This window comes from Chaetodon trifascialis, chromosome 5, assembly GCF_039877785.1.
Source record: "Chaetodon trifascialis isolate fChaTrf1 chromosome 5, fChaTrf1.hap1, whole genome shotgun sequence".
NCBI classification, from domain to species: Eukaryota; Metazoa; Chordata; class Actinopteri; order Chaetodontiformes; family Chaetodontidae; genus Chaetodon; species Chaetodon trifascialis.
The window spans coordinates 16,045,006-16,061,973 of record NC_092060.1 but is presented as its reverse complement, the minus strand read 5'-3'; the positions used below and the strand labels follow the sequence as shown (position 1 = coordinate 16,061,973).

At 42.6% G+C, this 16,968-nt stretch overlaps 3 protein-coding genes across 4 annotated transcripts; 2 read left to right on the top strand and 1 right to left on the bottom strand.

The window, feature by feature from the left end:
* Positions 1 to 421: 421 nt before the first annotated feature.
* tlr1 (toll-like receptor 1) lies at positions 422 to 4,231 on the top strand. Its single transcript, XM_070962495.1, has 2 exons — positions 422 to 711; positions 1,577 to 4,231. The coding sequence occupies exon 2, from the start codon at positions 1,584 to 1,586 to the stop codon at positions 3,987 to 3,989; it is 2,406 nt and encodes an 801-aa protein (XP_070818596.1). The 5' UTR covers positions 422 to 711; positions 1,577 to 1,583; the 3' UTR covers positions 3,990 to 4,231.
* ints10 (integrator complex subunit 10) lies at positions 4,219 to 11,591 on the bottom strand. 2 transcript variants are annotated; one of them, XM_070962497.1, is made up of 18 exons: positions 11,038 to 11,591; positions 10,827 to 10,894; positions 10,625 to 10,728; positions 10,333 to 10,472; positions 10,159 to 10,240; positions 9,730 to 9,870; positions 9,394 to 9,568; positions 8,671 to 8,840; positions 8,402 to 8,538; positions 8,052 to 8,205; positions 7,774 to 7,856; positions 7,347 to 7,502; positions 6,522 to 6,630; positions 6,064 to 6,143; positions 5,807 to 5,969; positions 5,584 to 5,677; positions 5,220 to 5,288; positions 4,219 to 4,696 (listed from the first exon to the last, which is right to left on the bottom strand). In XM_070962497.1, exons 1-18 carry the CDS (start codon positions 11,164 to 11,166, stop codon positions 4,540 to 4,542), a joined length of 2,211 nt encoding a protein of 736 aa, XP_070818598.1. In that variant the 5' UTR covers positions 11,167 to 11,591; the 3' UTR covers positions 4,219 to 4,539. The 2 variants fall into 2 exon arrangements, with proteins under 2 accessions (XP_070818598.1, XP_070818599.1); XM_070962498.1 differs by lacking the exon at positions 5,220 to 5,288 and having other exon boundaries at positions 4,222 to 4,696; positions 11,038 to 11,575.
* Positions 11,592 to 11,827: 236 nt separating this feature from the next.
* On the top strand, positions 11,828 to 16,337 carry slc25a51b (solute carrier family 25 member 51b). The gene is made up of 2 exons (XM_070962501.1): positions 11,828 to 11,967; positions 13,613 to 16,337. The coding sequence occupies exon 2, from the start codon at positions 13,688 to 13,690 to the stop codon at positions 14,621 to 14,623; it is 936 nt and encodes a 311-aa protein (XP_070818602.1). The 5' UTR covers positions 11,828 to 11,967; positions 13,613 to 13,687; the 3' UTR covers positions 14,624 to 16,337.
* The last annotated feature ends 631 nt before the right edge of the window (positions 16,338 to 16,968 follow it).

Below are 16,968 nucleotides of genomic sequence, written 5' to 3'. Positions count from 1 at the left end.
GCTATGATACCACAGAAAAAGATGCCCTTGGTTCTTTGTGTAAATAAATCAAACTGAGCGTCTTTTGTAAGATTTTGAAAAGAGGATGGACATCTTTTAAACATAGTCCGCCTGATAACAGCACAGAAAGACCTGCCAGTCATTCAAATCTTAATAGATTTAAGTCAGAACAACCAAGTAGATACCATCTCTCTCCCAATATGTTGAAATCATTTTATGTAATCTTATCAAGGATCTTAACAAATACAGGAGCTTCCTTCAATAAAAACCCTGCCAGTAAATAAAAGGGAAGTGAAAAGAGGATGTAGATTTAAAAAAAAAAAAAAAACGTCGTCTGAGTTACTTTCATTTCCATATCTGAATCCTCTCTGGATCATCTTTTACCGAAACGAATGACCATAATGGGTTTTACTGTAGCATCAGCAGAGGCTGCGTCTGAGAAAAACAGGCAGACCCTGATGTCTACAGATTGTTTGACTGACAGACAGACCAACTGTTAAGACTGTTGTCTCCTGTCTTTATGCATGTTTTTTCAATGTTTAAGTAATTTTGAAGCTCTGCAAGTGAGATATTTTTACAGACTTGAAGACTGAACACAGATACCTTTCATTGAGCTTCTCTGCTTCGAAAGTATTCAAATATGATGGACTGCAACAAATAAACAACATATTAAGCTGCATCGCTCGTACTGAAAAATCCAGTGGACCACAGGTTAGTGCACTCTTTGTTTATGTACTGTATGGTGGTTAGATTTTGAATTAGAGCAAACTTTATTTATTAGGGTTTTATTTAAACTACTTCCAGATTGCATCGGTCTGTTCAGATTGAAATGTCACTGTGGCCAAAATAGCAGAAAATTTAGATCACACAAGTCAACACACAGAGACGGAAGCAATGGAGAGTCTGGAGAAGCACAAAAAAAGCTTTAAAAACATAATAGTTGAAACTTTGCATTAAATGTTAACATATTTGCTCACATCTGTATTCGAAATGTGACTTGTGGATGTGCTTTAAAGAAATTAATGTCTGTATTTAAATGTGTGGGGGGACATGAGGATGCATATGTAACTCTAAACTTACAACTGACCAAAGGCAGCTTATGGCCAAACAAAATACTTCTTGTTATGGCCAAGCAGAGGACACTGCAGGTCAAACAAGGAAGAAATAATCAAAGTACATATGAGGTATGAACAGTCAGCTGCAAGTTTATTAGGGTCACCTAACAATAGCCAATGCATTCTAATGAAAGAGTCCTGTAACATATCCTTCCTTCATGATGATTATAATGTTTTAGTTTTGTTGAAACAGGTTTAGACTATTTTGTCCACATCATTTATATCAATGCAGGTAGGCTTAATATAAGACACACCTCTTGTTTATTGCAGTACAGTTTAACTGCACCACAAACTACATCCTTCTAAATAAGCATGAAGTTGAATCAAGCTCGCTAAAACTGTTTCATCGAAAACATATGACCTCGATGAAGAGAGGATTTACCTATAGCTGTACCTAACAAACTGGCAACTGAGTGTATGTATCAATAATAACAGATGTTTGGGTCCTTACTTTTATCCAGGCAAACGATGAGGGCTGTGATCGCTGCTGTCTGGGCAGCAGCCATGTCGGCGGGGCTCCAGCTGAGTGCTTCATCTGATGGCCACATCGTCAACTTCTCATCCAAAAATCTCTCCTCTGTCCCGAGAGACCTGCCACCGGAGGTGGAGTTTTTAGACCTGTCATGCAACCACATACAGCAGCTTCACCGAGGCGACTTCAAAAACGCCTCTCACCTGAGGATCCTCAACATTTCATGGAACGCTTTGGATGAGATTCACCCAGAGACGTTCCTTGACACGCCAGTCCTGGAGGATTTAGACCTGTCACACAACAGGCTGAAGAACCTGTCGGGTCAGGGGTACCTGCTCCACACAGTGAACCTTCTGGTACTGAATTTGACGTGCAACAAGTTTCTCACAATGACACTCGGGAGTGAGTTCAGCTCCCTGGTAAAACTGGAGATATTAGCACTTGGAGCAAAAAACATCTCTGTGGGGGATTTCAAGAATATTGCTGAAGTGAAATTACATATGCTGACCCTTTCCCTGGAGGATAATCCGGGTTATGAAGCAGGCAGTCTGGGGGATGTTCATGCTCAGAGGCTTCAGATAGCCTTCACTAGGAATCAAGCAATGGACCACAATCTGTTTGGTGATGCTCTGTCACTCTTTACTGAAGTGGAGCTGTTGAATTTGATAACAGGCTACACAGACCTCGGCAAGCAGATGAGCGAGAGAGCACAAATCCACACATCTCATCTTTATCTCACCAACATATCAATTGACTGGCCTGACTTGACTGAATATGTAAATGTGGTTCTGCAAACATCTATTACCCATCTGATCACCACTGAAGTGGCCATCTACAAACCGCCACGGAGGGACACTCCTGTGGTTGCAACATCTAATCTGAAGTATTTTAGGGCCAGCAAGGCAGTAGTGAAGTCCTTCCTCTTTTCACAGGAGGCTTTATACAACTTTTTTATCAACTTGCCAGTGGAGAGTTTAGCTATCACCGAGACCTCAATCATACACATGACATGCCCAAAGTCACAGAGTCCTATTCTCCAGATTGACTTCTCCCTTTGTGCTCTATCTGACTCTGTCTTCTCCAGAGTCGAGGGTCAAGAAATTCTTGAATGTGAGACTCTGGGTAACATGAGGAAATTGACTCTGCTAGGCAACAATCTGAAGAGTCTTCATTTGCTAAGCAAACGCGTGCAAAACATGAAATCCCTGCAACATCTGGACCTCAGCTTCAACTCCCTGGTTTATGACGGCCTGGAAGAATGTCTCTGGCCACCTAACATCATCAATATGACTCTGTCTTTTAATAGTCTGACAGACTCTGTTTTTAAATGTCTACCAAAAGGAACGGAGACACTGAACCTCCAGAACAACCAGGTTTCTGTGGTACCATCAACCATCTTGAATCTGAAATACCTTACATCACTGAATCTAAATGCTAACAGGCTGCGGGACCTGCCAGTGTGTAACGGTTTCCCCATACTGAATGAACTCCTGCTCGTGTCAAATTCCCTCCACGCCCCCTCTGTGAACAAGCTTGAAAGCTGCCCCAAACTGAAAACCTTGGATGTCAGTTACAACCCCTTCATCTGTACCTGCACTCTGAGGAATTTCATAAGTCTTGGCATCAAGTTTCAAAAGAAGAGGGGCCACACAGGAATTGAATTGTTGAGTTGGCCATCGGGCTATAGGTGCACTTACCCAGAGGCCATTAGAGGCTCTACCTTGAACAATATCTGGGTACCAGAGGTCTCCTGTAATGTTGGCCTTCTAGCTGCCACCATCTTGTGCCCAGCAGTGGTGGTGATTATTGCAGTTCTGACCCTGTGCCATCGTTTGGATGTTCCCTGGTATATAGACATGATCTGGCAGTGGACCAGAGCCAAACATCGTGCCAGAACACGACAAGTTCGACCTGAAGATCTGGTGGGTGTTGAGTTTCATGCTTTTGTGTCTTACAGCCAGCATGACGCAGAATGGGTGCACAATTCCTTCCTCCCCAACCTTGAAGGCCCAACTGGAGGGCTCAGAATCTGCCACCATGAGAAAAACTTTGTGCCAGGAAAGACGATCGTTGACAACATCGTCACCTGTGTGGAGAAAAGCCGCCGTTCCGTGTTCGTGCTCTCTGCTCACTTTGTCAAGAGCGAGTGGTGCCATTATGAGCTGTACTTCGCCAGCCACCAACGCCTTGCTCACGGCTCGGACAGCATTGTGCTAGTGTTGCTTGAGCCTCTGCCTCAATACCTGATCCCATCCAAGTACCACCAGCTGAAGTCCATGATGGGCCGCCACACATACTTGGAGTGGCCTCAGGACAGGGCCAAGCACAGGCTGTTCTGGGCTAACCTCAGGGCTGCCCTACAGACGGACCTGCCACATGCACCAGTCACAGATCTAGAGTAGTGACTGGAAGCCAGACTTGAAAAGGAAAAGGAAGTGGGAAGAGGAAATGAGTGAAACAGAAGGGAGAGTTTGCAAGAAGGAAGACTGTGTACATTTTCTATTCTTCTTCTTTAACACATGCGTATGCTTTTTTGAGCTGTAGCATGCAACTTTTTATGTTGTTCTAAGAGCTGAAGATGAACTGACTACTGATGTAATAAATCAAATTTTAACAAAAACAGTAAACTTTGCTGAAGAATATCAAAAATGTGTTTAATTCTTTTGTCAACACTGACTCCGACAAAATGTCACAATATGATTACACCACTGAAATGTGGTTAAGCACATGTGGTTAACACACCAAAGAAAGACGACCACACACGCACACCATGAAAATTGTATGAGCCAAAAAAAAAAAAAAGTTTTTTTTTTTCTTAAGGGTTCAGTGATAACGACAAGAGAGAGCTATCCTGTGTTGGGACACAGCTGTTGGTGTCATAAAGTCAGTCCAGCTGTATTAAATTAAAACTGCCTGAATTATCAACTATGAAAAGGTTCGTATGAAAAGGTGTCATGGCAGAGACTGGATGATGATGACTTTCTCGTTGATGCAGAAACGGTGAAGCACACTGAACAGGTTCTCTCCACAGCGTGACACCTGCCTCTCCATGGCCAGGCGGAAATCCTCCTTCACTCCTTTGGTGATTCCACGAGTCACTGTATGATGTCTGAAAAAAATAAAAGGATAAAAAACAATGAACACAAACATACATATGGTCAGAAATGTATTATCATGAGATGATCTGTCCCAAACGCAGAGACACAGCTCTGTGCAGTGAAGACAATAGCATGCAAATAGCATGTTCCTTATTCCTTACATGTATAAATCAGACATTCAAGATTACACAGTAAAATCATCATCATATTGTAAATAAAAACCACATAAAACGTGTCCACAAATGAAATGAGATCAAGTGTTATGAAAAGGCAAAAAAAACTAAATTGACTGCACAACAAGACTAACATCATCCTCAAATAACAACAACAACAACAACAGTGATGACCACAGAAAGATGAGCAATGGCTCAAAAAAACAAAGGCCAACAGGAAATCAAAGAACGACTAACTCTTGATGTAAAATGTCAGGCCCAAATCAAAACTGGGGAGATGACAAGCCTTGAAGTTGGGAATGAAGGAAGGGTGACTGGTGTGGGGGAGGGATGGGACTGTGGGAGGAGGGGCCTGGGGTACCTGTCCATCGTCTGCACCCCTTGTAGCAGAAGGGTATTTAACTCCACCCCCAGGGCGGGACTAGGGTTCCTAAAGGACAGCAACATTCAACAACTGTCAGTCAGTGAGGGCGCATTCAAGTGGCTTAACTTCTACAGCAATGAATGAAGGAGTCTGATAGAAGCTTTGTTTTAACCATAAACCCCTTCTCCTTCTAATGCCCGCTCCGTTAACAGCATTTTCAGTTCAAAGAACAACTTTCCCCACAGGCCATGTCTACTTAGATCATCATTCCATAGCACTGTTCTCTTTGAAAACAGCAACAGAACGGGAGTGTGCAGAGTCACGATGCCAGCTGAAGACTTTCTGAATGTGAGGGGCTTACTTGATCAGCATTCCCTGATTGGGCAGCAGCTCCAGTTGAATCCTTCCCCCCTCTGGAGTGCGAAGGTATGCAAACTCCTCCAGCATGTCAATGTCTGACAAAAATCATGAGCTTACGGAAACCAACACCAACAACACAACCACAAAGTAATTGATCCATATACCATATTTTCCAATCCACTCAAGCTCGATTGTTGTTGTGTGAGGTTACAAAAAAAGGATACTAGTGACATAGTTGAAGAAATTCTCATACTGGAAACTGCCTTGCTGACAGATCTTATCCACTGCCTTTAAAAACAGCATCTCGCCCTGTGGCCAGTCATGCTGCAGGAGCACCACCACATGCCCAAGGGACAGGTCGTCACGGCTGTCTGTGAAAGCACGGAGCTGATTGGACCAAATGAGAAATAGAGAAGGTGAGTTATACAAGGTTTATTATGTAAATGTCATACATTTACACAGAATTAATGAGTGAAAGTACCTTGAAACAGGCCAGCATCAGCTGGAGACAGAAGGGTAAAACAGCTTTGCTGGTGCAGGGAAGTAATCTCAGGTCATTGCCTGTATGTGACAAAAAAAGAATCACTACATAATGTTCTGATAATCATAGACACGCATTTCTCTCTCATGTGATAAATCATGTCATTCATGGGATTTGTGAATCAAAGGATATCAGCAGTGTCAACATAGTCAGTTCTTTCTCATGAATATGCAAAGTGCAGCAAAGGAAACTTGCGGTTGTCACTGGTAACAACAATCAGTCACCATACATACACATGGGAAGTCCCCATTTTTTGGACATTTCTGCCAAGATTTGAAACCCTTTTGTGCTTAACACAAAATGTATATGGAGATGTCAATTTCACACAAAAGGTTAACAAGTTAAGAGCTGTTCATAGGTCAGGATCACTGATGGTTGTTTTTTTTTTTTTTTTATACCTTTCCTTGTTTTGATCTTGACTCTTCCCTGATCTTCTGGGCTCTTTGTTGGTTCTTGGTTTGGGGGCACCAGCCCACTGACGACATCAAGCAGCTTCTCACAGGCCATCTGATTAACAGATACAGCACAATACATACATCATATGTGTGCACAGGGCAGAGTAAATTATCTGCATTTGTTCTTTATATCCTGTTGTGAGCACATGTTGTGTTATGGATATCTTTTTGCTAAGCCAAAACCTTTTCTGAAAATTATTGGTGACTGTACACAAGTTTAGGCCTGCATGTCAAATAAAATGACATAATAAACCAATGCATGTCCAAAATCTGGCATAAATGTTTGAAAAATGTAGAAGCTTTTGGGCAAGGTAATTACATATCAGTTAGTCAGAGTGGTTAAATTGGTTAAATGGTTAAATATTTTTCAAGGTGAGAATTATGTTATAATAAATGTCTGAAACCAAATTTCTAAAATTTTAACTCTGCTACAGTTATGTGCCTCTAAAAATTAACTACAGTGCCACCTTCAGGCCAGTTCATGTTATGCATTCATTTTGGGACATGTTGAAAACAACCTTTTGCAATACAGACTAGATTAGAACCACAGATATCCACGGAATAACAGAGACTGTAAATCAGAAATTTCCACGAGATGCAAACGGGAAAGCAAATACTGCTCAGTACAATACATTTTAAGCCAGGTGTACTTCAGAATATGGTAGTGAATACATGCAGCCTGTGTGTGTATATGCATGTCTCCTGACACCTACCAGCCTTATATACAAGATCGGTTGTACATATTTGTGTGTGTGCGTGTTTGTGTACCCTGTACTCTCCCAGTGCGTAGTGGCAGGAGGCCTGCTGTATGAGGGCCCTGTGGTGCTCCAGACTGGCCTGACCTGAGGGGCTCTGCTGCCCAGGCTGAGGCTGCTGCACTGCAGCCATCTGGTGCAGGCTGGAGAGGGCCTTACGGTACTGTCCCTGGACACACGCAAACACATACACGCAAACATAATCAGCATACAGTCAAAGACAACACATGAGGTACATGGAAAGAAAGATGAACATGTGTGTCTCATAAGCTCTATTTGCCCAATACTTTAAAAACTGTAGAAAACAAGATGGATGTATGTATTGTATGCATGTATTGTTGCTCTTGCAATTATTACATTTCCTCACAGGGCTCAATGAAGTTTGATTTAATCCAGCATGAAATGAATGTATGAACAGAAAACAAAAACGTGTTTCTTGCCTGGAATATGATCATGTCGGTGAGGAATATTCTGAACCAAAGCCAGCTGTCTGTCTTCCAAGAGGCACAGATCTTCTTGAACTCTGTTTAAACGCAATGTTGCATTCAAATGATTAAAACCTTTGACCCCCTGTCCCTCCTTAAAGTTGTATCGAGATTTTTTTTTAGAAAAGTCACAAGAATACTTGTGCAGCTGTTGTGGTTGCCAATATGATATGTGCCTGGACCATGTCCAGGTGGGTGAAACAGAAGCACAGACAAACAGAGGAGCTGTTTACCGGTTTCCAGGCCGTCGTGGGAGTGAAGAAGGTCCCAGCTTTCCCTCGCTGTGCGGAAGCTGTCCAGAGTCTCTGACCAGCTGGGCATATCAGTCTTGTTGACTAAAATGTGTCGACCTCGACCTTTTCCCAAACCCTCCTCATCATCTGAGCTCTGCAACGGCACGCACGCGCACACACACACAATAACAAAAAAAGCAGACACAACAGAAACACACTACACTCATTCTAAAGCTTATTTATGAAAACACAGACAACAACCGTGCCCGCTAATGGTGATGTGTGAGTCTTTCTCAGCTCTCACAAAAAATCAGGTAGAAACATCGAGATGACTTCTGAGTCGTCCTCACCATTGTCTTCTCTCTGCCGTCTGCCAGTTTGCGTTTCTTATGTGCATGTTTCATTCCTCTTTCCACCTCCACATCGTTATACACCGAGCTCAAGTCCTCTACAAGGATCCATGGCCCCGAACTCAATGCACTCAAGCCTGCCAAACATAAACACATCATCTGATCATTCAACCATTTATTGAAAAGATGGCAGAGATGCATATCCTGAAGAACTAGAGTGAAATGAACAAACAGGGAACCACAGCATGCTTGAAAAGACTGAGGCTGACCCTGGAACAGTGCAGGCTGTACAGATGAGACATAGAGGAAGGCACTGCGGAAGAGGACGAGTGCAGCACATATGACCACTTGACTACAGCAGCGGGACCTTGTGTCTCCTTCCAGACCAGGCAGGTAGCGACACAGTTCCTTCACTCTCTGCAGCATGTCCACATAATTCCTACAGCAGAAGGTGCAGATACAAACAAAGAAACACCACATTTTAAAAACATTTATACTCACTTTAAAATTACCTATGCTACATTTATGGAGGTGTATATAACATCTTGGAGCACCTGCAAGGAATACAAGCAGTCCAAACCATTTCTTTGCCTGTGCCTCATTTTCATAGACCAAAACTGTTAGATTGAATTGTTTATTGATATTGTTTTTTCAATATGTAATATATTTATTACAGGCCATTCTGTAATACAGTGTAATAAACATGTAGCACTTACAAAATTGCAATCTTGAATGTTCCCACATTAATTTTCAACATATCTATCTGTTTTGTGTGTACTGTACTGAAAACATATGCACTGCCTTGCAACTACTCTCTTATATCTCTTATATGGGCTGACAGCAAAATGTCTTCATCCATTTATATCAATAAAAGTAGATTGAGTAAAAGGAACACTATTGGGTGCACCTAATAAATTAATATATATTACAAGAGTCCCCTGAATACAAAAAAACTCTGTAAAAAAGTACTGGCTGATTGACAGATAGGCTACCTCTGTCCCTTGTCTCCCTGCCACTCGCAGCGTGCTCCAACCACAGCGAGGATATCCAACAGCCTCTCCCAAGGTTCTGCTACCACTGACGACTTTTCTGACAGGCCATCAATCACATAACGCTGGGAGCCCCGGGACACACTGGGAGACTTCAGAGACCCACCTTCTTGAGAGCCTGACACACACAACAAGAGACACAGAAAAAAAGGCATGCAGGCAGTGAGTGGAAAAGAACATGGGGATAGACCCCATGTAGTACAACAGAGTTTGAGGTTTAAACGGTCACACTAGATTAACGGGAAAGGAAAGACCAGCATCAACACAGTGCAGCTTTACCCTGCATTTGTACATCAGGTGAGGGTCCACGGGTAACGTAGCCAATGTAGAATTCGGCTGCTTTCAGCATGTACTTCTGCATCAGGCTGGCTGGCAAGCGCATGTCCATGTTGTTTATGACCAAGGGAAGGACATCACACACTGAAATGATAAGAAAAAATACGTGTGAAAGGCACTGAAGAAGAATCAGAGGGGCAATCCCCTTTATTCGTCACACATTACATGCACATGCACACACAAGCCATTCACTGGTGAAATTTTTCCTCTGCCTTTAACCGATCCTGGTAAGTCCTTCCTCCGTGGCATACCAAGAGCGGTGGGCTGCCATCCGACTGGCTCCTGGGGAAAACTGGCGCCCGAGGATGACCGGCGCCCGGGAAGTAAGTGGTTTTTGCAACAATGAAAAACTAGTTTTAATCACTCACTCACCAAAAAGTTTTCTGAAGCAGTTGACAGGAGTCTCCATATTCTCTGATGCCTCCGCCTCTAACAATGTTTCTCCAAGGCTGACCTGAACATACGGGAAAATGTTGCCAGTGACTGTACAGAAATGTACTCTAGGTTCAAATGTCAACACACAAGTGTTATGTTATCATTACTTACTCCATGTTGGACCACAGACTCTGGAAAGCGCTTGAGGAGGAGAAGCAGCATCTCTGCCTTCTCCAAAGTGTTGAAACACTGCTCTGTGGCTTTCAGTAACATTTCACACTGTACACGGCCAGGTAGTGTCTCAAAAAGCCCTGAGAGAGACAAAGACACACACAGAAAAATAAGCACTATTCCGAGTTCCAAACATTAACACTGCTGACAGAAAGGATGTTGGAATGTATACTAACGTACACATTACAACATGGTGACTTGTATTCAAACAAGGAAAATAAACTCCTCTCACCTCGTAGAAACTGTGCATGTTTGTCCTGAGAGTCACTGCGCAGGGCAGCTGTGATGACACTGATCTCTCGCCAAACAATGGGCTGATCTGGAAAGTTCATGAACCTAAAGGATGGAAGATCATTGACATGTGTAACCTCATAATTACCAAAGGGCACTTGACATTAACACCAGTACCACAGAGTTTGTACACTGTAACTCACATGTCATACAGTAGCCTCCCTGCTGAGGCTGTCCTCTCTGCGTTGCGTTCAATGATGTACATTTCATACTGTGAAAACAGGCAACAAGCAACGTTTAACAATGGACTCATAACAGAGGATCTACAAATATTACTCACGTGATAATGTTGGACTGAAACATATGGAGAAATTCATACAGATCCTAAGAGGCTGAGGTATGTCTTAATGTTACCTGTATGTTGAAATCTGCAGGGTATAGGGTTCTGGCAGTGATGAGCCAGGCTTTGGCCGCACAGGGATCATCAGAGACCAGCTCCCGGGCTCTTTTCACCAAAAACTCGCAGTCTTTTTGTGCTGACATTGTTCATGAATTGTGCTTTCGGTGCCGGAGACAAACTGACCCCTCACGCAGTTCAGACTGTAACTTAGTTTAACGCATACGGTTCTCTTCCACCGACAAGTGGATGAATATCAAGTTTGAGCTGTAGCCAACGTTGGCGTTTAGCTAAAAAAAAAGAGCTGTTCTATCCAAACTATTGCGGCTAGCAACATATAGCTAGTTAGCGTTAGCTATGACATTTTTAATTAACATCTTTGCTAGAGTTGTTCACAAGAGCATGCTCTATTATTTATTTATCTTACAGACATACAATAGTCATGCATATCAACAAAAAAAAGAACAACAATTATTTGGGGGTAACTCGACGTTACCAGTCAAAGATAGCTGAACCTGTGTTTACCGACACACTGGCCAACGTTACGGTAATGACGTCACGCTGTAGTCGTAAAAAACGACGTTGCATCCTGCTTTACGACCAATATTCAAGCGCTGCGTGATTAGTTAGCCCAACGAAAACAAAGCAAAACATGTTTGTTTTAGCTTTTTATGCAACATCGTAAAAGCTCCTGGATAATTAAACAACCCAAACTGTAAACTATTTATTAACTATGAGGGCAAATGTGAGAGAGGGTCTTTGAAGCCAGCCGTGGTCCTATCCATGTACTCATATCTTAAGTAGTGCGCATGCGCTGACGGTGCAGTTCTGCTGTCACCTGCTACTGCTAGGGCTGCAGACACGACCTACACTTGTGTCCCAACTACCGTGCGAATTACTGCACGTAATCTGTCCAGGGACAGGACAGCGGTCGGTGTACACGGCAGGTAAAGACTGATTTATGAGCCCTGCGCTTGCTTTACCAAAACTGAGAGACCCTGTTTTGCCTCTTGACATTCAGTTCCTGTCAACGAAGTCTCCAACCAATCATCAGTCAGGGCTTGTCATTTTAACTCTGATTCTGCTAGGCACTTAGCATGCTAGACAGGCAAGTATTATGCTGTAACATGCAGTCATTGACGTTGTATCTGACCCTGTTCTCGTGTTTACCATGAATGCAAATATGAGTTACTGTTACGAGAATAACCAAAGAGGCCCAGTTACTAGCACTGTTGAGATAGCCGAATTGGCTAACCTGTTTAGCATTTGGGCGTAACTATTAAGCTAAACATGCTAACCCGTTTGTGATTTGGTGGTCTTTTAGCTCGTAACTAATATTACTTCGTGTCCTTATTGTAATATAACAGTTAGCTGAGATCAGGCCGTATGTCTGAATGAACCTACAGACTGACAGCAAACCAGGACAACAGGCATGACACGACAACATACCGAGCAGCGTATGGAGGGCGAGTTCACCAAAGATTCACTATTGAAAAATCATCATTACGCAATACGGTTATTTTCTTCTACTTAAATCCTTTGATTTAGCAAAATTACCGATATCACAATGCTATTGTTTTTCTTTTTAACGTTATTCATAATGGGGGAATACTTGCATGCCGTATTCAACTGTCTACACTGACACGGCAAAACGAAACTACCGAACCATCAGCTTACGCAATTATCTGTGAAAGTGGAAAGTATACTGATAAAAGTACGTTGATAAAGGTGATAAAACAACTGTGTAGCTGCTCTTCCGGAATTCAAATTGCAACAGCACAATAATAGTTTATTTTTAATATTACAGTTTTATTATATCTATTTTTTTAATTCTGTACCAGGCCTTCATGCGTCAGTAGACATGCGGCACACTGACCTCAAACTGTGTGTGAGGATTTCTGGAGTGATATTTTGGGTGTTACACTTCTACTGTGACCTCTAATGACCTTACACCTTTGCCACCACTATCTCTTCCTTGGTCTATAATTAGAAAACTCCTGGACAACTTGCTTCATGTACTAAACATATTTAGCCTGTGATTTTTGTTTTGGTGGGGCCTTGCTTGTGGCTCATAGTCGTGATCTCCCCCTCCATAACCAAGAAAACGCATATTGGCCCATTAAGTTGTGTCGTAACTCTTATCTGTGGCCAGTTGGGCCAGCGTGTTTGTACAAGTCGAAGGCAGGTGGCAGTTTTTTAACAGCTCAGTCTGTTAAAGCCAACATAAAGCATGTATGAGCCATTTAGTCTAGACCCTAACCAATAAATTGCATATTATAGAGAATAGTTTCACATTGTGTCAGCATTCAGCACATATATTGGAAGATATACGAAAAGAAATTGTGCTACAGTCTTTTTTTTATATATTTGCTAGTAATTTCCCAACAAAATGAATGTTAAAAATGTTATTTTATATTTACAGTGACTGCATTTTTTGATGGAAGTACACATGTACATATCTTTGGTACAAGTCTGCACAAGTCTTATATTAATATATATACACACTCACACAATGTCAAAAAAGGCATAAGAATAATTTCCAAAATATGATGAAGATTAAAAATGATATCTGATATTTCCTCTGTCTTTCAGGGGCTCTGTATTTCACAGAAGAGAGCAGTTCTGATGTGATACTGGAGGAACACGCTGTGGAGCAGTGAGCCTCCCATGGCTGTTAGCACCATGGACTCTGAGTCAGCCCGGACACCTCAGCCTCAGGCTGCCCTGACTAAAGGAGGCCGCTCCCTACTGCCTGCTGGGGTTCTGAGTGCCAAGCTGGGCCATCATGGCAAGCACTATGTATGCGGCTCCATTGCAGCTTTTACCAACATCGTGGTGACCTTCCCCATCCAGAAGGTGCTGTTCCGCCAGCAGCTGCACGGTGTGTTGGCCATTGAGGCGGTGCAGCAGCTCCAAAGGGATGGGCTGAGGAATCTTTACCGGGGCCTGTTGCCCCCACTGCTCCAGAAGACCACTACGGTGGCCATCATGTTTGGTCTGTATGAGGACTTCTCCAGAGTCTTACTAGACAGGGCCGGTAGCAGTGGTGTGCCGGTGCTGGTCACCCGAAGCTTTGCTGCAGCATTGGCAGGAACCGCAGAAGCCATCCTGATGCCATTTGAGCGTGTGCAGACTCTCCTACAAGACCATCGGCACCATGAACGCTTCAACAACACAGCCCACACCTTCCGAACACTTCTGTCTGAATATGGTGTCAGGGAGTGCTACCGTGGCCTCGTGCCCATACTCCTCCGTAATGGCCCTAGCAATGTGCTCTTCTTCGGACTCCGCGGGCCCATCAAGGAGCAGCTCCCAGAAGCCACTAGTCGGGCAGGTCACTTGGTGAATGATTTTGTGTGTGGAGGGTTGTTGGGGGCAGCGCTTGGCATCATGTTCTATCCATTAAATGTGGTCAAATCCCGAGCTCAGTCTCAGGTTGGTGGAGCCTTCCAGCCTTGCAGAGAGGTGTTGCTGACAGTGTGGAGAGAAAGAGGTGGCAGTGTGGCTATGCTCTTCCGAGGAGCCCACCTCAACTACCACCGTTCACTCCTCTCCTGGGGGATCATCAATGCCACCTACGAGCTGCTGCTGAAGATCATGTGAGAGGGGAAATAGAGATGAGATCTAGAGAGGAAGAGAAAGTATGTAAAGGGAAAAACCTGTATGGAGTGATACAGCTGGTTTATTGAGAATGGAAAATCATCAAGTAAAGCCGATGCACTTCCTGTCTGGCACTGTTTTTGGGACACTGGAGTTTCCATGACTTGAAAGACATACACTCAACTGACAGATATGCACTTCTGAAAGGGGCCAACAGTTAGTGTGAGATAAACCACCTGCCATTGTTACTATTTACTGTTGTCAGAGTATTAAAGACAGGACACACGCTTTAGCCTATGTAACATTTGTGCCAGGGTCCAATTGAAATGCCCTTGTTTGCTCAGTCTACACAAGATTGGGGAAGTAAACTGAACTCCAGTGCATTTTTTTCCACAGTTTCAAGCAAAGAATACTTGACTGGATTAAGTGTTAGGTAGAGGAAGCTTTCTTCATATGTGCCGTGTGCTATGGATTGTCTTATTGACAAATTCTGTCTGTTTGACCGAGAGCACTTCTGCTGTGAGACTGAAACACCTGTGCTTTTGACCATTGAAGTATCCCAAGATTTACTTGTAAGTACAATGTTGGCTGTTTTACTTCTCTTCTCAAGAAATAATTGACATTTCAGTCAGTGATATACATATTCTTGAAAATACTGTCTGGCAAGCGCTTTCACATACGATTCATCTTTGCTACATGGAAGTCTTTGTGTTTGGTTTATTTTATGAAGTGCTCCTGGCAGGGTGTATGTGTTATTTGAGTTTTGACAAGTGCCCATTGATGTGTATGTGAGTAAAACATACAGTTACACCCAGGTTTTGTCTGTTTTTATAATTTATTGCAAGGGAGAATATAATATTGAATCTAGACTTCTGTTGCAACAAATAATCCCACAGAAACTGTTTGATCTTTGGTCAAGATATAAATTTGAAACCAAGCCTTTGCAGCTTTAGAAAAAGTCCATTTGATATTCATCTGACTACACACCATAGCTGCATTTGTTCATTTTTGGGATTGTTGTGTTATTATCTATGAGACTAAATGCTCCTCGGTGTTTGTGTCCTTTTTCTAAACTTTAATATCACTTGTTTTATACATGTATCTCTCCCCCTCTGCTCACCCTTGTATATCTTTCCTTGTCTCACGCTTGCTCTCCTCTCTGTCTGTAACATCTGTTGACATAATGGGCTCAGATTTCAAGCATGAGTAGATGCAGTCACCATGCAGCAGCTCTCACTGGGTACGGCAGCCCAAAGAGGAAAGGCATGCTGCTTGGCCACAGAGAGAGACTGAACAGTAATGGTGCTGAGAGAAGACAGGGGCAGAGGGTAATGTTCAGTGGCACAAAAAGCTCAAGCTGCCATGTAAATGGACCACTTGGTCTATTTCTTCAGTTCTTTTCATTCTGCCTGTCCACAGTGTACTCTTTCATAAGATCTTTTCAGGATTTTCTCTTTCTACTCTTCAAAAATAAGACTTTGTATTGACATAGGTATTGGAAGTGGGGTACCCTGGCTTATACATGACACTGCTGTTTATAATTGGCACTTTCCATGAAGCACAAGATCACTATGAAAATGTTAAATTAATAATTACAACCAAATGAAATGTCAAATCAATCCATTAAAATTGTTGACAGTGAATATGTCTGTAATGTCGGTGTTTATGGGAATACATTTGTCAAATTTGTTTTATCTTAATACATCAAAAATATGACACGTTATGTTTTAGTTATGTAATCGAGAGACCCATACATGATGAAACTGTATGGTTTCTGTGTGTCTTATGACCTTTGTCACAAGAATTTCACAATAACACGTCTCATCTCTCTGACCTGCCCTTGTCCAAATATGCACCGTAATCCCTTCTTTGTAATCAATCACACAAATGGCATCAACATTACAGTGAGGTATTGTAGTCAAGCTGAACAAACTTAACACTGAATCATAATGAAGGATGAAGCAGACACTGAAATTCACTGTTCAACAATCTCTCTCTGCACGACACTGTCAGACCATGGTTTTTTTACTTGCGAAGAGTGCGACTTTCTAGATTACTCGGTCAAGAAGTCAGACTGCAGATAATGATCAGATTAAGGGCAATCTGACATGGGGACTTTGGATCAGGCAGGGTTGAGCTGATCTAGTTACAAAGCCTCTCAGCTCTCTTGCTGATTCTTTCCACAAATGTCCTCTTGACAATCATTTTAGGTGAAATCTTAAATTTTTACATTCCAATTCATTATTTAAGAGTGTGTTTTAATAATTCGAGTGGAAATCTCCCTCTAACTCAGCTAACTCTCCGTAAATAATTTACAGACATTCCCAGTGCCACATGAAAGACTGAGA

Excerpts from the sequence above, each read along its gene's own strand:
- slc25a51b (XM_070962501.1), top strand. The coding sequence starts at position 13,688 with ATGGCTGTTAGCACCATGGACTCTGAGTCAGCCCGGACACCTCAGCCT.
- tlr1 (XM_070962495.1), top strand. The coding sequence starts at position 1,584 with ATGAGGGCTGTGATCGCTGCTGTCTGGGCAGCAGCCATGTCGGCGGGG.
- ints10 (XM_070962497.1), bottom strand. The coding sequence starts at position 11,166 with ATGTCAGCACAAAAAGACTGCGAGTTTTTGGTGAAAAGAGCCCGGGAG. Across the intron at positions 6,144-6,521 it reads CAAGATCAAAACAAGGAAAG|GCAATGACCTGAGATTACTT; the intron begins GTATAAAAAAAA and ends TGTCACATACAG. Across the intron at positions 5,289-5,583 it reads AATCAGGGAATGCTGATCAA|GAACCCTAGTCCCGCCCTGG; the intron begins GTAAGCCCCTCA and ends GCTGTCCTTTAG.